Below are 17,023 nucleotides of genomic sequence, written 5' to 3'. Positions count from 1 at the left end.
AATATCTCAAAACATTAGCATATTTCATCCGACCAATACAAAAAAAGTGTTTTTTTAAAGACAAAAAAAGTCACCCTTCAATTAATTATATCACCTATGCACTCAATACTTGGTTGGGAATCCTTTTGCAGAAATGACTGAGTGTGAGCCAATGGGGACAGGTGTCGTCCCTAGTCGGCCATTTTTTCACAGGGCTTTTCGATAAACATAACATTATCGTCAATGGCACGTGTACTTTGAAACAGCTATACATTGCTCAACTTTCAACCGATTTTCAATCAGCTTGTTTTTACATAAACGTCAGAGATGCTGTCAATTTACTGGATACTTCAGAATAATTATAAAGTTTTTCCAACTTAGCCTAGTGCAGTTTGTTAAAAAACAAACTGTAAATCAGTCAAGGAGTCAGCAAGTTAAGAGCATTGTAGTGGAGAAAATCACCTTTAGGTTCACTACAATAAAACCTGCCAAATACGGCCCTTGATGTAAGACGGCACCCAGTTACTTACGCCGCCGAATCTGCCTAAAATATGGACAGTGTGTCACCCAAAACACCAAAAAAGTCATGAGGTCCCGGCCTCACTCACAAGCAAGTTTGTTAATCCAGGCGTCTTGTTTGTTTTGCCTTGGGTTATTTGCTCTGTTGCTCAGAAAATGTAACTTGTTCAATTTTGCTTGCTTTTATTTAGTAGTTGAAGATGTGAATTGATTTTGTTCAAAACAATAATATACAGTATATACCAGTATATATTTAAATATTAGTATCGTGTGGTGGGCACAATCTTACATTTCAGTTTAGGACAAGAGGTTGCAGTGGCCTAGTTGCATGTGTGTCTATTGTAAATGTGCGTTTGTGCAAATGTCAAAAAGCATCTTATGTGAAAGGAAAACATGACGATGCCTTCAGGCGTTTCGACATGAAGGGGGAATTTGGCTGAAAAAAGTTTTCCTGGTACCGGCTGCCAAGTAAGGTAAACACAGGGTTTATGAAATAGCTCCAAGTCATTGTGGAAAAATGCCACCAATCAACTTCTGCCTTTTCATCAAACAACTGCTCTTTATCAAGCGAGTTATCTGGTTTAGATCCGCTCTATTGTGCCTGGATGAATAAGGAAAGGGGCGGGTTTTGCGTGTGGGTGTGTCCGACGTGTTGGTACTTATTGGTGATGGCAGAGGTAAGGGGCATCCAAGCACTTTCAGATCATGGAAATGCCGACGTGTACGAGCACAATGTTGCTGCTGCTGCTGCTGCTGCTGCTAATCACAGGTGAGATGGACATCATCGCTCTTCTTTATTAGATGGAAATGGATCCTGTGAAAAAAAATATTTTGGTGCACAAGTATTTAGCACATCTGCCGAGGGTCAGAATCTGGCCTGCGGCCTTCTCGTGTGGATTTACTATGACAAATCAACTTTGTATAAGTAGACCCTGGAATCGTGTTCAGCTTGGTTGCTTCAATTCAAATAGCTGTCTTTCTATTCAAAACTGGTCTTTGAGACTTTTTCATGTGTTCTGTTATGATAGACATGTTTGCCCAATTCTGTGTTGATTGGTCAAACTGTTGCCAGGGCTGATTTTTTTCTCATTTTCCAGGAAAGTACTACCCAATTCTCACTTTAGCCAAAATGAACAACTTTCTGTTAATATTCGGACTTCTGTCGTTGAGACTTTTTCGTACAACCTTTGATAATAAGCAAGTTTTGTTTTGTTAGGTAAATCTGGTGGCAGGGGTTTATTTTGTTTTCCTCGTTTTCCAAAAAGCATCGCAAAGGATAGGTTCATACCGCAGGTCTTAATGCACAAATCCATTTTTTCAAAATGTTTTTCCGACTCAAGTGAGGCATTAACTTGATGGCCTGAACATGACATGTTGCATAGAAGTGGACCAAATCCGATCTGGGTCACTTTCGTATGTGGTTTGAATCCGATCTGGGCCACATTTTTCCAGAATGTGGCAGCGGTCTGAACTGTCAAGTCTCCCAAATCATATTTGATGCAGCAATTACATTACCAAAGCGCAAGAGCGGCAGGCGGGAAGATGCACAATGTAGTTGTGCATTAGCGTTAGCGCCTAGCTTGAACTCTGCTTTTACGCAGGAGGCGGGCTTGACCACAGTCATAAAAAAGAAAAGGATAAGCCTGATAGTGCTAGAATTTCTTTCTGTGGGCCAAATGAGCAATATTTCACTATTGCTTACATGGCCAAGTCAGGGCAAACTGACCCACACACGTAAGGCTTAAGTGCATGTATGCATTCTATCAGTCCATATAAATTTATAATATATAAAACAAAACTGGGATTATTAATGTCTGTTATTTGTGTCTTTTTTTTTGGAAATCAAAATATGATCACCCGTGTATGACATACAGCCAGCATTTGTATTTATTTGTTTTAATGCTTCTGGGCATGCGGTTCAGTTTGCTCAGCGCGTGTCGGACTGCGAATTAGGGCGCATGCGCAATACTTGAACGGGTTCAACGGAGAAAGCCAGTCGGAACGGGCACGCAAAAAAACCCATAGATATGACCAAAAAAATTGGAATAGTGCATTAAGACCTTCAGTATGAACCTAGCCAAAGAAAATTCAGCCTAAATAGCCGTTTCCGGCCAAAATGAACTTCTTTCTGCTCATATTCAGACTTGTGTCTTTGACACTTTTTTGTGCAAGCTTTTATGATAGCATGCGCGCCCAATTTAGTTTTGATGGGTAAAACTGGTGGCAGAACTGTGTTTTTTTTTTTTTTTTTAAGTATTGCAAAGAAAATTTGGCCCAAATAGCTGTTTTCAGCCAAAATGAACAACTCCTGTTCATATTCAGATTTGGTTCTTCGAGACTTTTCCCAGCATCATTTTATGTTAGACGTGTCCGTCCAATTTTGTGTTGATAAATCAAATCCTGGAAGCAGTACTGAGAAAATTTAGCCCCAGTAGTCACTTCTAACCACAAACTAACAACTTCATGTTTATTTTCGGACTGGGGACTTTCAGACTTTTTAATGCATACTGTTAGGACAAATGAACTTGGTCTAAGTACAATCCATGAATTCGTGTTCCGCTTCTTGCTTCAAGTTCAAATGGCTGTCTCCCTGTTTAAAATGGGCCATGGGTCCTTGAGACTTTCTCCTGTGTTTTATTATGATAGACTTGTCCACTCACTTTTGTGTTAATCTGTCAAACTGTTGTCAAGGGCTGAGCCCCCCCCCCCCCCCCCCGCAATTTTCCAGGAAGCACTACTGATGAAATCTTAGCCCAAAAAGTCACTGCAAGCCGAAAATAGCAAATTTCTGTACAGAGTCTTTTTTTAGGTTTATTGTACTTCCTGTGTTGTAGATTTAATGCCCTTCATATTGGGATTTTTTTACAGAAAGAACCTAGATAATTCCTCCACTATAATTTGCAGTCAATAGGTAGTCAGGAATGTGTAAATGAGTGCTGTGTTTGCAATCATTCAATAATGTTGACTCCATTACAAGGATTTTTGCAGTCTCTCTGACCTCTGTTGATACTTTTCTAAAGCGTCACTAAAGAAAAACGTGTTGTCTTTGTCAATCACCTGACCAGAAAAATGCAAAAACATCATCCAAACCGGTCAGACGGTAACATTCAGAAAGGTGCCGTGATAAAGATGACAACCTGACAAACGACACTTTGCACAACAATTTTCCGTTCCCGCCACTTTATTACCTCATGTTTTATCCCCGTTGATGCTTAAAATGCTTGGCATAGCTTTTGTGGTTCGCGAATACAATCAACGTCTCACAATCGGTTCCAAATGAAATATTTTAAGGTATTAATTGTTATCTGTCACCAAGCTGGAAAAACCAGGTGAAAAACTGATAAAAGTTATAGTGGTATTAAGTATCACACTTAACTCCCTCGCTGCCATTGACAGACAACAATGTCAAAATGGAGTGGACATTGAAATCAATGGCACTGAAACAGGATCATTGATCGGTATGAATTGCTTTCGGATTGTGAACATTTTAGAAGAAATAATTCATTCCTTTTTGTCTTTTATCTTTAGAGTGTGGAGCGCAACTCAATGGTGAGTCGCAACTTTTCTTCCTCTCCTTCTTTCAGTCCTCAAGTCAAATAAGGTGTTCAACATATAGTAATTCCATATTATTTTTGGCACCAATGCACATTTCGAGCTAAAATCTTTTAACCAGAGTAATACAACATTAAACAACGTGTTTTTCTATATGCGCCATAAGTGAACTCATCATAAAAATAATCAGGCGATTTATCGACTATCAAAAGAATGGTTTGTGACAACCCTAACTCTCACCTCATGTTTTCAGTGTGCGGTCAGCCCCCGCTCACCAGCCGCATTGTAGGGGGGCAGAATGCCATTGAGGGCGATTGGCCCTGGATGGTCAGCCTGCACAGGCGCGGGTCTCACTTCTGTGGGGCGTCGCTCATCAACAATCAGTGGCTGCTGACGGCCGCGCACTGCTTTGGCAGGTCAGAAACACGCAAAGCCTGCACAACACATAGTAAAACATGCTTTCGTCAACTTTTGGCCTCCCCATGCATCCAGGATTTAGTCCAACATCAATTCATAGGCTGTCATTAATGGCGAACATAATAAGGAACTGGTAAATCTCAACAGGAAAAAAATGCCAAGGCTTTGACAATAACGTCATGATCTCTTAAATCTATTTTGTTTCGGTAAAAACACAGCATAATATTGTCAGAATATGCGAATACTAAAGTCAATTACTGCGTCTTATGTTTCAAAGTACAATTTGTTTGTATAACATTACTTCTTTTCTTTTTTTAAACTAAGAAAAAGGTCAATTTATTGGCTAAAAAAAAGGACTCAAAGGATGACCCCTAAATATTCATAAATTCTCCTGAAACATGAGCATTCAAAGCTAGTCATCCCAATTTTAATCAATTGCACGTATGGTCATCCCAATTTTAATCAATTGCACGTCTATTTTCGTCAATGGAACTGGACATCACAGTTTGAGTCATAATGTGATGTCCACATATTTGGACAGCCGATTTTCATAAGGTTATTTTAAATTACGTACAAAAAAAATTGTCACAAAAAAAAAGTCACCTGGCCTATAAAGTTAAAATAAAATACCGTATACATGTACAGTATATACATATTTCTGATTAAAAATGATATTATCAATATCAATTATACAATAATGCATGTTATATTTTACATTTTTTAAATGTTACATTTAAGAGGTTAATCATAATACAGTAATGTATTTATTAATTGACTACAATTAAAATGGATAAAAAAGTAATGATTTAAAGTATCATGATTCATTCATTATTTAAAAAATAATGCAATAATAGTACTTAATACATAAACAGTAAAAAAATAAATATAACATGCAAGCCTTTTTCCAATGAATGTGGGTATTATGCAAAACCATGCTAACAGCGGCTATACTGTACTAACCACTGTTAGAGAACGACAACCCTAATAACAATTTAATGTCACGTGCATGCTCAGTTCCAATGGTCCTGTGACGGCGTATTTGGGTCGTCTGACCCAGTCGGGTCCCAATCCTAATGAGGTTTCCCGAAACGTTGACATGACCATCCTCCATCCCAACTACAACCCGTCAACCTTCGACAACGACGTGGCGCTGTTGCGTCTTGCCTCCCCCGTCACCTTCAACAACTTCATAAGGCCCGTCTGTCTGGCCGATACTGCCAGCACCTTCTTCACCGGAACCGACAGCTGGGTCACCGGATGGGGCCGCATCACAGAGGGAGGTTGGTCCACATCGGATATAACTTTGTTTACAAACGAATTAAGAGAAAATGCTACACACAGACACACACACAAACAAAACCTCCATAAAGTTATATCAGCTTACTTAAAAACTAGAATTTGTCCTTGACATTTAAGGTTATAAGTTCAGGAGGAAAGCAACATGTTCTCTGATGTAAAAAACGGTAATAAACAGTCTTTAAATGGAAATTGTATGAAATATGTAGAAGATCAAATTGTCTCATTGCCTCCACCCAAAAATCATGTAAATTAGTTTTCTAAAACGAATCTTATTTCATGTTTACAAAAAAGGGCATTCAGTTTGTCTAATACTCATCATCTATACAAAAACACTTCATTGTCTTATCCATTACATGTTGGAATTTCCTGAAATTCATTGAATGGGTGACAACTCTTGACATATTACAGAACTAGTTTTGTTTTAATAACAAAAACAGGTTTGTGCTCATAGTTTTCATTGTTGTTTTTGTTATGTCAAATGCAGGTGCTCTGCCAAATGATTTGATGGAGGTTGAGGTTCCCGTGATAGGAAACCGCCAATGCAATTGCGACTATAACCCCTCTTCCCAAATCACCGAGAACATGATTTGTGCTGGCCTGAGAAATGGAGGAAAAGACGCCTGCCAGGTGAAAATATCGTTGATGAACTCACAAAAGCAAGACATTAACGAAATGGTGCTCCTCTGCAGGGTGATTCTGGCGGTCCTATGGTGAGCAGACAAGGAACCGTGTGGGTCCAGAGCGGGGTGGTAAGCTTCGGGGAAGGTTGCGCCCGGCCAGAGCGGCCGGGAGTCTATGCGCGAGTGTCACAGTACCAGGCCTGGATTAGCAACGAATTGGGAAACACCAACTTGCCAGGCTTTGTCACCTTCACGTCCCCGGGCACCGACCCGGACCTGGGACCCGTGACATGCAACGACCAGTCAGTCACCAGTGGGACCGCGCCGCCGCCGCCGCCATCGCCGTCGCCGCCCAGTGTTACTGACGAACTGCAATGTGAGGGGCACAATCCACACACCAACTATTTTTTAACTAACCTGTTGTTGATGTTTGAAGTTGTTAAGAAAAGTTGTCGGCATGTTTGTCTATAGCATCTGTGACCTGCGGGAACGCTCCTTTAAATACGCGCCTGTCAGGCCCTGGGGTGGGGTCGGCTCCAGCGGGTTTTTGGCCCTGGATGGCCAGTCTGCACTTCAACGGAAGTCACCGATGCGGTGGCACTCTAGTGGATCAGGACGTCGTCCTTACCAGCGCGCAGTGTGTAAGCGGGTAAGCTGAGCATCAACGAAGAATTTGGTCTGACTCTTTTAGCTATAAATGGCACCCAAACATGATCATTTACTGCTAACATTCCCCGTTCAAATGGATTGGTCGTCTGCTGACTGTTACGAAAACATATTTCCAGTGAGTTTCCTTCCCTTTTCAGGATTGATCATCTTCACTCTTCTCAGACATGTTCTATAAGAGTTGCTATATCCAATTAAACAAGCCAATCGCAACCGGGAAATCACCTGTTATTAAGACATCTGTTTAGACACAACCATAGACTTCATAACTATTGACGGGACACAGGGCGCAGGGCCGATTAATAGTGGGCCTGCATTTCAGTTGAAAATTCTTGTGAATAAATGCTGAAATCCCCAAATTCTTTATAGACATGAACGTAAAACAGTCTGGATTATTTGTTAAAAGAGCAAAAAACCGGGCAGTTACGCATTTATTTTACGTAAATATGTCGAAGTAAAAGGCTAGTTTGTTAGTCAATGCGGCGGATGCCATTTGTAAACAGAGCTTTTTACGTTGAAAATTCTTGTTAGGAAATGCTGAAATCCCCCCAATTTTTTTTTATAGATATGAACATTAAACAGTCTCGATTCTTGTTAAAAGAGCAAAAAAACGGGCAGTTACGCATTTATTTTACGTAAATAGGTCGAAGTACGATGCTAGTCCTTTACTCAATGCAGCAGCCGCCATATGTATTTAGAGCTTTTTCAGTTAAAAATTCTTGTTAAATGAATGCTTAAATCCCTGAATTCTTTATAGATATGAACGTAAAACTGTCTTGATTCTTTGTTAAAAGAGCAAAAAAACAGGCAGTTACGCATTTATTTTACGTAAATATGTCGAAGTACGAGGCTAGTCTGTTAGTCAATGCGGCGGACACCATTTGTAAACAGAGCTTTTCCGTTGAAAATTATTGTGATAAATGCTTAAATCCCCAAATTCTTTATAGATACAGTATGTACGTAAAACAGTCTCAATGTTTTGTTAAAACAGAAAAAAAAAAAAACGGGCAGTTGCGCATTTATTTTACGTAAATATATCGAAGTGCCAGGCTAGTCTGTTAGTCAATACGGCGGCCGCCATTTGTAAACAGAGCTTTTCCGTTCAAAATTCTTGTGAATGCTTAAATCCCCAAATTCTTTATAGATATGTACGTAAAAAAGTCTTGATTCTTTGTTAAAAGAGCAAAAAAAAAGGCAGTTACGCATTTATTTTAAGTAAATATGTCAAAGTACGAGGCTTGTCAGTTAGTCAATACGGCGGCCGCCATTTGTAAACAGAGCTTTTCCATTGAAGAATCTTGTGATAAATGCTTAAATCCCCAAATTTTTTATAGATATGAACATTTAAAGAAGTCTGGATTATTTGTTAAAAGAGCAAAAAAAAAAAACGGCAGTTACGCATTTATTTTACGTAAATACTGTATGTCGAAGTACGAGGCTAGTCTGTTAGTCAATCCGGCAGCCGCTATTTGTAAACAAAGCTTTTCCGTTAAAAATTCTTGTGAATAAATGCTTAAATTATGATGCCAATGCCGTAGCAGTTAATTTCTTCCATTGATTTTTTTCCCACAACATTTCAAAATGCATGCATGGTACGAAAAATATAATGATTACCTTGAATCCTCGAACAAATCACTAATGAGACAATCCTTCCTGTTTGTATGCGGTACAGCTTTCGTACTTTTTAAATCCGGCGTGTTAAAATCTTGCATGTTTTTACTCGGCGACCGACTGGGAATAACTGAAGCAGACTTTAGGGTGGCCCCCTCCTTAAAGGCGTTTGGCGGTGAAGGTCGATTCTGACCCGTCAATGATAATGAAGTCTATGACACAACATATTTAGTGAGCCTGCCAGGAAAGAATAAAGACCAGCCGGAGTCAGGATTTGAACCACTGACCCTTCAGTCGCTCTCACGATTGACCCACATGCAATCACCCAGTGTCAGAACTATTAAAAAGAGTCCCTTCATCGCATTTCCAATAAAAGTTATGCCGAGAGATGGGGAATGTCACCTCTGAGGAGTGTTTGTGCGAGGTTGACAAGTTCTGACTGAATTCAAAGGGGTTTGTACTGTCAAGTTGCCTAGAGTGAAAGGTGGTCAGCAGATGTGTAAAGGGATTGTCCCTGGCTCTGCGTCTGCTGATTGGGGTTCACCTAGTGTTCAGCTCAACGGAAACTTGCATGGAATCAGGACTCACCGATATTTGTTTGAAATTCAACTTGTGGGAGTCAAAACCAAGACCGAATCTTTTGGGAATTGAGTCCCAGACAATACCAGGAACTACAAAACCTGTCTTGGTGGACAGTAGTGTACCTTCCCTCCACCTTTGAATAGGGATTTACAGTATACAGTTCAACAAACAGCAACTGTTTTATCTCTTTTGACTCAAACGTATAGATACTGTATTCCCAGCAGTTACCCACATTGTTGGAAGGATCAGGAAAATCTACAGAGCAGATTCAGACGTGATCTTTGCTCAACCCATGTTCATCCTTGCAGGTCCAGCAGTGCGTCCGACTGGACCGTCTTCTTGGGTCGCCTGAGGCAGATTGGCTCCAACAGTGAAGAGGTAGAAGTGAATGTGACCAGAATCATTACCAGCAGGCAGCCCGGTCAAAACGTGGCGCTTCTGACGCTAGCCTCGCCAGTGCCGCTGTCGAACTTCATCCAGCCCATCTGCATTGAGAGTGTGGTGACCTTCGACACTGGGTCTTCCTGCTGGGCCGCCGGATGGAGCGCGGAGCGAGGAGGGGGTGCGAGTTTGACTTTGATATCTAATCAAATGAGCATATTGGCCGCCTTGTATTTTCTTAATGCAATGTTTTTCCTTATTCACACTATAGAGGAGCAGATCTTGCAGGAGATCCAGACAGAGATTGTGGACTGTGTTAACATTTCATCTACCGGCAACATTTGTACGGAACCTGTAGCACTAGACCAGGTGACCTTTAGCACTTTTTGCTGTTTGACACTGCACACTCACCTCATTGAGACAACCCCAAGAGTGCTACCTTATCTGGCCCACCGAATATTGAGTTCTATGATTAGACATCAAATCTACCGTAAGAAAATATACTTCACCAAATAATAGAGATCGACCAATATGGGTTTTTCAGGACCGATACGATACCAATTATTAGTAGTTAGAGAGGCCGATAACCAATTTTAGGAGCCGATTTTCATTTGCAGTAAAAGTGTAAAAAATGGCGTTAAAAAATTTGAATATCGCAAATACTGAACTTCCTTGAAATGCCAAAAGGACTTAAGCAATGTCTGTAACCGCATCATGGCCGAGCATCTCGCTTACAGTGGCTTTGCAAGCAGGTAGAATTAAGGCTCTGTCACAGTGTGGGACTTTTTGGACTTAGCAACAAGTTCAGCAACAAGGTAATTAGCTTTGAGGGCTTTCGCATTTAAATTTGTAGTTTTTCTCAAACAAGTTGCCTGTTTCTCTGTGTTTTCACAAAGGCGAACAAAATACTCCATCGACTTGTTTTAATTATGACATTTAAGCCTTCTTTGCACCATGGCACTTTTGGATAGCTGCTCGTGTCGCGTTCAAAAACTGCTTGGATTTCTAGCCATCAGCCACCTTGCTTTACTTGACGATGTGTTGGAATAAAACACGATGAGGATTGATAGTCATCACATACTGTATGGATAAAATCGAAAGGATATTTTCATGTACAGGTATATCGACACTTGACGAGTGTAATCAAATGATGTACAGTAGACGTGCTGAGGTCCACATTGTCGCAGAGCAAGGTGGCTAATGGCTAGCAATCCGAGCAGTTCCTGAACGTGACATGAGAAATACCTAGCTCATCTGCACACCACCGAAACCTACCTACTCCTTCCTTCCAACTGCAACTCCACCCTACAACGTTAAGAAATTAAATAAATATTGGATAATTTCTCGCGGCACACCTGACGATCTCTGACGGCACATTACCGGTTGAAAAACACTGTCCTAGACTCAGAAACATCTCTCATGAAGTTTAATAAAAGGTTGTGGGTTCGATACTCTGCCCTGATGACCTCGTCTAAGTATCCTTGAGCAAGATACTAAACCCTACGTTGCTCCTGGTGCTGCGTCACCAGTAGGTAGATGAGGATATAGCGTGAGAGCTTTGAGGGCCTTAAAAAGGTGGAAAGGCGCGATACACGTGTAACTCCATTTACAAATACCGTTTAACCAGTGCTTAATTTGTAAATCATAAGGTGCCGGAACACAAAGTACATATGACAGCGCAGGGATGACGAGACGGACACAGGTCCCGGAATATAAGTAGAAATGATGCTGAAACAACATGCAAATGCCCACTTGCCATGCTGTGGGACTTATAAGCCTCAATTTCAAATAATAATAATAATACATTGTATTTCTAGAACGCTTTTCAAGCCACACAAAGACGCTTCACAAGAGATGGGAATCATAGTACCAGCAAAACAATCTTAAAAAAATTACAAGCATAATATCCATGGTATGAATGTCCGGGCAATTGTCCACATAACCACAGATGGGACTTACAGTCAGCAATTAGTTTCTCAACAGGTCTAACTTTTAAAACATAAAAAAGATTGGCACGGCTGCCTATTTACCTTACCATATTTAGTTGTCCAAAACATTCCTTGTTGTCATTGTTGCTTTTCTGACTCGTTTGTCTGTCTTTTAGGCATGTTGAAATACCGTTCGATCCTAAAGTTTTTTCCAATTTATGCCAGGGGCTGATTTGTTGGTGCAGCTTTTGAGCGTATCAACAAACCTCTGACTCTTTCAAATGACGTAACATTTTTACAAACAACATTGTTACCAGCATCTCAAAGGGCGGCTGTCCCGTTTCAGTGTGACCGGCATTGCCAATTTAGCAAGCGTTACAATTTAAAGCGACTGTTTTCTGTTCAGCCCAAATGCTTGATGAAAAGTTTGGGCAACCATGACTTAGATTGGTTGTTTCCAGTGTTATATAATGTGTGCTCTGCTCAGTGAAGCGAAGCGATTCGTATAGTCATTAAATATAGGGGGCGCTAGCGTAGCAAGTGATGATGTGTAATTCATCGCTTCACATCCTCCTCCACGTCACTCGGCTTAATATTATCATTAATAGTGACACTCAGTAGGAGCTGGTTGGTCAAAAGAAGTCCCGGAACACAAGGAGTCTAAAATCAAGAGATACCGGAACATACCGGCTCAAATTAACTCCTGCATTTAACCAATCAGACGACAGCGTGAATACTAGTGCATGTGACAGCAGGCAGGAGAGAGAAGCGCGGCTGCATCTGAGCCGAAATAACTGAGTTTTAAATTGATTTTTTTTAATCATATCGACCGGTCGGACAAAAAAAAAAAAAAAAGACCAATATGTCAAATTTCCAAATATCAGCGCCGATAATCGGCCCAGCCGATAATCTGTCTTTTTATACCAAATAATCAAGTATTTCGCGCAAGACAAACACTAACCAGATTGCTTGTCATTCTTACCACTTTTTTCCTGACTACTTGTTGTTGTTGTGAATCAGGGGGATGTCGGCGGTCCATTAATGTGCCAGCAGGATGGCATCTGGCAGCAGGCAGGAGTGCTGTGGCTTGACCCTGGCCGGGAGAGTGAAATGACAACCTTCACCAACCTCACTCGCTTCAATGGCTTCCTGAGGAATGAGTTGGGGGACTTCTTGTCGCCAGCAAACTCCAGGTCGGCGCCTGTGCTCTTCCCCGGTTGGGCCCTGGCCTTCGCTGTCCTTGTGGCGCTTTGCCACTGAATCATACAGGAAGGGGCGCAATCCTTGTGTTTCAACATCAATGTGAAAATCTTTTTGTTACCCTCCTAACCCTGTGAGGGTTTTCTCCAGATACTGTGACAAACAAGCTTTAAAACCATTCACTGCTAGATGGGTTGGATGTCTATCGCTGTCACTGGCAGGCAAGGGGTTTAAAAAATATTTCTTTTCAGATAATGTGAAAGTAAAAGGGAGGTAGAATCATATTTTGACAAAACTTGTATTTATTTAAACACCATTATAAAAATTACACTTTGAAAAATGTTATGCTCTTGTTTGTCAGAATTAAAAATGTATATTTTTTTTGTGATTTGAAAAGAGTCATATGAACATTGTTTAACACCTACAAACACAAAAAGCAAGATAACGAGAAAGATGGCACATGGGCGTGTTGTGTTCAATCAAGAGGAAAGTACAGTTGACTCAAGTTGTCTAAAATGTTCTCTGCAGTGTTTCGTCGTCCACGTATTGTGTTGTGTTAGGTGTGGACTCCAGTTGTGGTCTTTCCAAAAAAGTGTGTGTGATACACGACTACTTGATTCGGATCTCAAAGCAGAGACAGTTGCACGACTCGCACTCGGGGGGCTGACACATGCAAGCGCAGTCCCACTTGGAGCACTGCAAACACAGAAGCACATGACCGGAGATCGTTCAAATGGATTGGATGTCAAATGCCGTCATTGGCAGATGATTATTAAACAGGGAGGGGCAGGGGAAGGTCTGACATTATTATTACTGCGTCACAGTAAATTTCACACTAGCATTTTTTTTTTGCCGCACAACTGCCAGCAGATGGTAGCAACGCAACAGGCATGCATCTCACCATTTTAGAAAGTTTCGTTTTTTTTTTTATTAATCTCATTTCTTTTTTATTTTGTTATTTTCTATTTATGCATTTTTTAATGTAAAAAAAAAAAAAAAAAAACTTTTTTGACTCACCACGGCTGGTAATCCAACATCCTTTAGACACGAGCGCAGTGTGGGTGGGTAACAGTCGCACGACTGAGCCAGCTGGAAGCAGCAGTCCCACATAGAAAATTCGGGACAGCACGGACCGCACGCCAACGAACAGCGTTCCTGTGACGACAACTTGGTCTGTCAGTCCGCTCGGGTGTTATTTAGTGGCCCGGGTCGGCGGCACGCACCTTAAAGCAGAATCGGATCCACACGACCACGGCCAGTAGCAGCATGTAGAGCATGATGGCCAACAGGATGATGGCGGGCAGAGGCATGGCCAAGCCCAAAACAGGAACCACCTGACCACATTTGATAGACATTAACGGACTGACTATTAAGTCTCATTTCTGGTCAATTTGACCCTTTTCTATTTTATTCTTAAAGGTTCGCACAATGTTTGTCATCTTTGCTGTCCATTAAGCGGGTTTGCCAGATCATTTGGCTGGTTCTCTCATTTACGGCTATTGACAGCAATATATGTCGAACCCATTTGAACTGCAGCTAATGGTAACCATGTCTACAAACTTGGAAATCAAGGTACAGCGGGCAAAGACATTTATAGACCCCAATCACGTTACGTCACAACTCCGCCCCCCTGACTGATGCCGCCATATTGTCCGTCAGATCATCGTGTTTACATATTACCGCTACGTACATTCCTCCTATTACTGCGTGTTTTTCTGCTTGTCTAAGGAATCACCGCCTAGTAAATGAATCCAAAAACCTTCCTGACAATCGTTAACATTGATTAATCAAAATGGTGAAGGCAACAGAGCAGATAAACTATCATTTTAGTAGTTGCTGTGTGCCCAATGTTAAAAGGGCAAATCTCTAAAGCAGCACGGTTTGTTTATCTCGGTCCATGATGCGTTTGTGTCGACAGCTGTTAGACAGCGGCGAAAACTACGAAGCTCGTCGCCACCGTCGCGCAGCAAGAGGGTGACCGCAACAACAGGTGTTGTGCCGAAAAATAGCCGCCCTGCGTGAAATGTCCCCCCTGACTGGAGCGCCCACACGGAAACGACTTTCTTGTACCATGAATATGTATTATTTTACACTGCTTGAACTAATAAATGTCATACCTGTGTGATTGTCATTGGGATATGGTCGTGAAAACCTGTAGACTAATACATTTCTGTTCAAAGATGGTTATGTGGCCCAGTCCACGGTTTGTTACTAAAATACAGTACTAATATTTTGTATAATTTAATTATTTAAAACTGATTTTACAGTCGTAAATCCATTACTGTAATGCGTCCATGAAAACATTTGATGTTTTCATGTCAATAAAGCGTTATAAATAAGCGCTCCCGTCAGGGGGGACATTTCACGCGGGGCAGCTATTTTTTGGCACACACCGGCCCGTTGTCGATCAAGTTTAATTTTACAATCGTGACAATGGTGATGCTCAGCTGACCAAATTTCAGTTTATATTCAGGCCGGTGCCGATTTTGGGTACTTGACTACTCATCGTGACATAAACTGGAGTATGATTGGAAATTTTGTGGTCTCAGGACGAGCTCTGACGCACGGGACGGGACCAGACGGGAGGAAACTTCGGTTTGGGCATCAAATATGGATCTGGCGACTGGATCGACCAAAGCTTTTCCAAATAACAGCTTTTATGCAACTCATCCAATGAGTTTACAGCGTCTGAAAGCACCGGGGCTTCCATAATTTGCAAGTGAATCCACCTTTAGAAACTACGATCATTGACAATACGGACACACAATGACGGACAATATGGCGGTACAATACAGCGATCACGTGATTGTGTGACGTTGGTGACTGGGGTCTATACACATCTTTTGACAAAACATAATTTTTGCATTTCCATCCATTTGATTGGATTGTTGCTTAACCGTTATTGTATCAACCATAATCTATGGGGGGGGGGGGGGGGGGGGGTTGCCACCCAATTGGGCCATTTTCAATGAACCAGGGTAGTAGATCAAATGTTAGCTACTTTTGACAAAATGCAGTGGTTTCGAATTGAGCTATTATGATTAGTTTTATAAGTAAACTTGTATGTCACATTAGATGCACTGTAGTCTGTTTTTTTGGGAGGGTGTATTCTTTTAAATTGAATCATTTCCTTGCGACAGATTGATTTGCTTATGCTTTTGACGTTTTTATTTTTAATTATGTTTCTGTAGTTTGGGTGCTATAAATGTTAATATGCCAAAGTAATACAGTACTGTGTGGTCAATGACAAAAATACGTGTTCTCATATGCAATTTGTTTTGTGATTTCTGACTGCTTTCCAGTTCAATTAAAGCACTTTGGTGACAAGCATGATTTTAAGGTAATATAGAAATAGGATTCTTACGGTCATTCTCAGCCAGCAGGGGGGGTCACATGTCCACGTTGCCTTCAAGAAACAAAATATCACGGTCATCCAATTTATTCACTATAAATTTATCTTAATACTTGCTCACCTGGTCTGTATGTGCTTTGATTTTAATAAAACAAGCGATTCTGTTAAAAGTGAAGAAGAAAAAGTCTCGTTTCACGTCCCAGTCTTTTCGGCAAAAATTCTGGATTCAACATTTGCCTCTCTAGCGACGACGCAATCACAAAAAACATCGTAAGACATTGCACACTTGCCTCAAAGCATTTGAACTCATTCATCAAAACGAGCTTTGAGTCGCGCTAGCAAGACGTGACAAGGCGCTCGGGCGCCATATTGGTGCTCAATGGAGTCGGAAAAAGTAATACCAACCAAAAAAGGCTTCTTTTAAAGTTGTGCACTGCCAATTAGATTTGGTTTAACGCAAGACGTGAAGACCGACGAGGAATGCGAGACAAAACGAAAAGACTGGCAGCTTTGTTTTCGTTCTCCGCAAACACAATAGCAGTATCGAGGTTACCATGGAGAACGACGGGTCGCCATAAAGCCCAAAACAGCGAAACGTCACATATCGGAATTATTAGTCGCATTTTTTTTTTTGTAAAATCTTAAATACTATTCATTACCAGACAGTTACTCGTAGCAGTGGATATACAAATGTTAAGGCACTTACAAGACAATTTAGTAATTCACAATGTATGTCAGTATACTTAGTCAAAACTTGGCTTCAAGTACAAATCCTTATTAAGCAGCGGCGAAATCAAACATGTCAGATTAATAGCCAACAGCTCATCAGCTGCCATTTAAAGCAACAGATATTTTATTTGGTATTTTAACTGGTGAATTGTTCCCGAGCCATTGATAGCGATAGACGTCCAACCCAT

General features: G+C 41.0%; 2 protein-coding genes across 3 annotated transcripts; one reads left to right on the top strand and one right to left on the bottom strand.

Moving 5' to 3' along the window:
- The first annotated feature begins 1,230 nt into the window (after positions 1–1,230).
- LOC130931705 (serine protease 27-like) lies at positions 1,231–13,142 on the top strand. The gene is made up of 10 exons (XM_057860683.1): positions 1,231–1,267; positions 4,027–4,047; positions 4,304–4,466; positions 5,482–5,747; positions 6,251–6,393; positions 6,456–6,762; positions 6,858–7,035; positions 9,554–9,807; positions 9,898–9,995; positions 12,575–13,142. Exons 1-10 carry the CDS (start codon positions 1,231–1,233, stop codon positions 12,812–12,814), a joined length of 1,707 nt encoding a protein of 568 aa, XP_057716666.1. The 3' UTR covers positions 12,815–13,142.
- Positions 13,039–16,984, bottom strand: si:ch211-198p11.6 (uncharacterized). Of its 2 annotated transcripts, none has more exons than XM_057861331.1 (6): positions 16,397–16,984; positions 16,228–16,267; positions 16,119–16,160; positions 13,978–14,088; positions 13,772–13,909; positions 13,039–13,450 (listed from the first exon to the last, which is right to left on the bottom strand). In XM_057861331.1, exons 1-6 carry the CDS (start codon positions 16,414–16,416, stop codon positions 13,364–13,366), a joined length of 438 nt encoding a protein of 145 aa, XP_057717314.1. In that variant the 5' UTR covers positions 16,417–16,984; the 3' UTR covers positions 13,039–13,363. The 2 variants fall into 2 exon arrangements, with proteins under 2 accessions (XP_057717314.1, XP_057717315.1); XM_057861332.1 differs by having other exon boundaries at positions 16,512–16,984.
- Positions 16,985–17,023: the final 39 nt, after the last annotated feature.

Source organism: Corythoichthys intestinalis, chromosome 16, assembly GCF_030265065.1.
Source record: "Corythoichthys intestinalis isolate RoL2023-P3 chromosome 16, ASM3026506v1, whole genome shotgun sequence".
In the NCBI taxonomy this organism is placed as follows: Eukaryota; Metazoa; Chordata; class Actinopteri; order Syngnathiformes; family Syngnathidae; genus Corythoichthys; species Corythoichthys intestinalis.
This window is presented reverse-complemented; position numbering and strand designations above follow the sequence as displayed.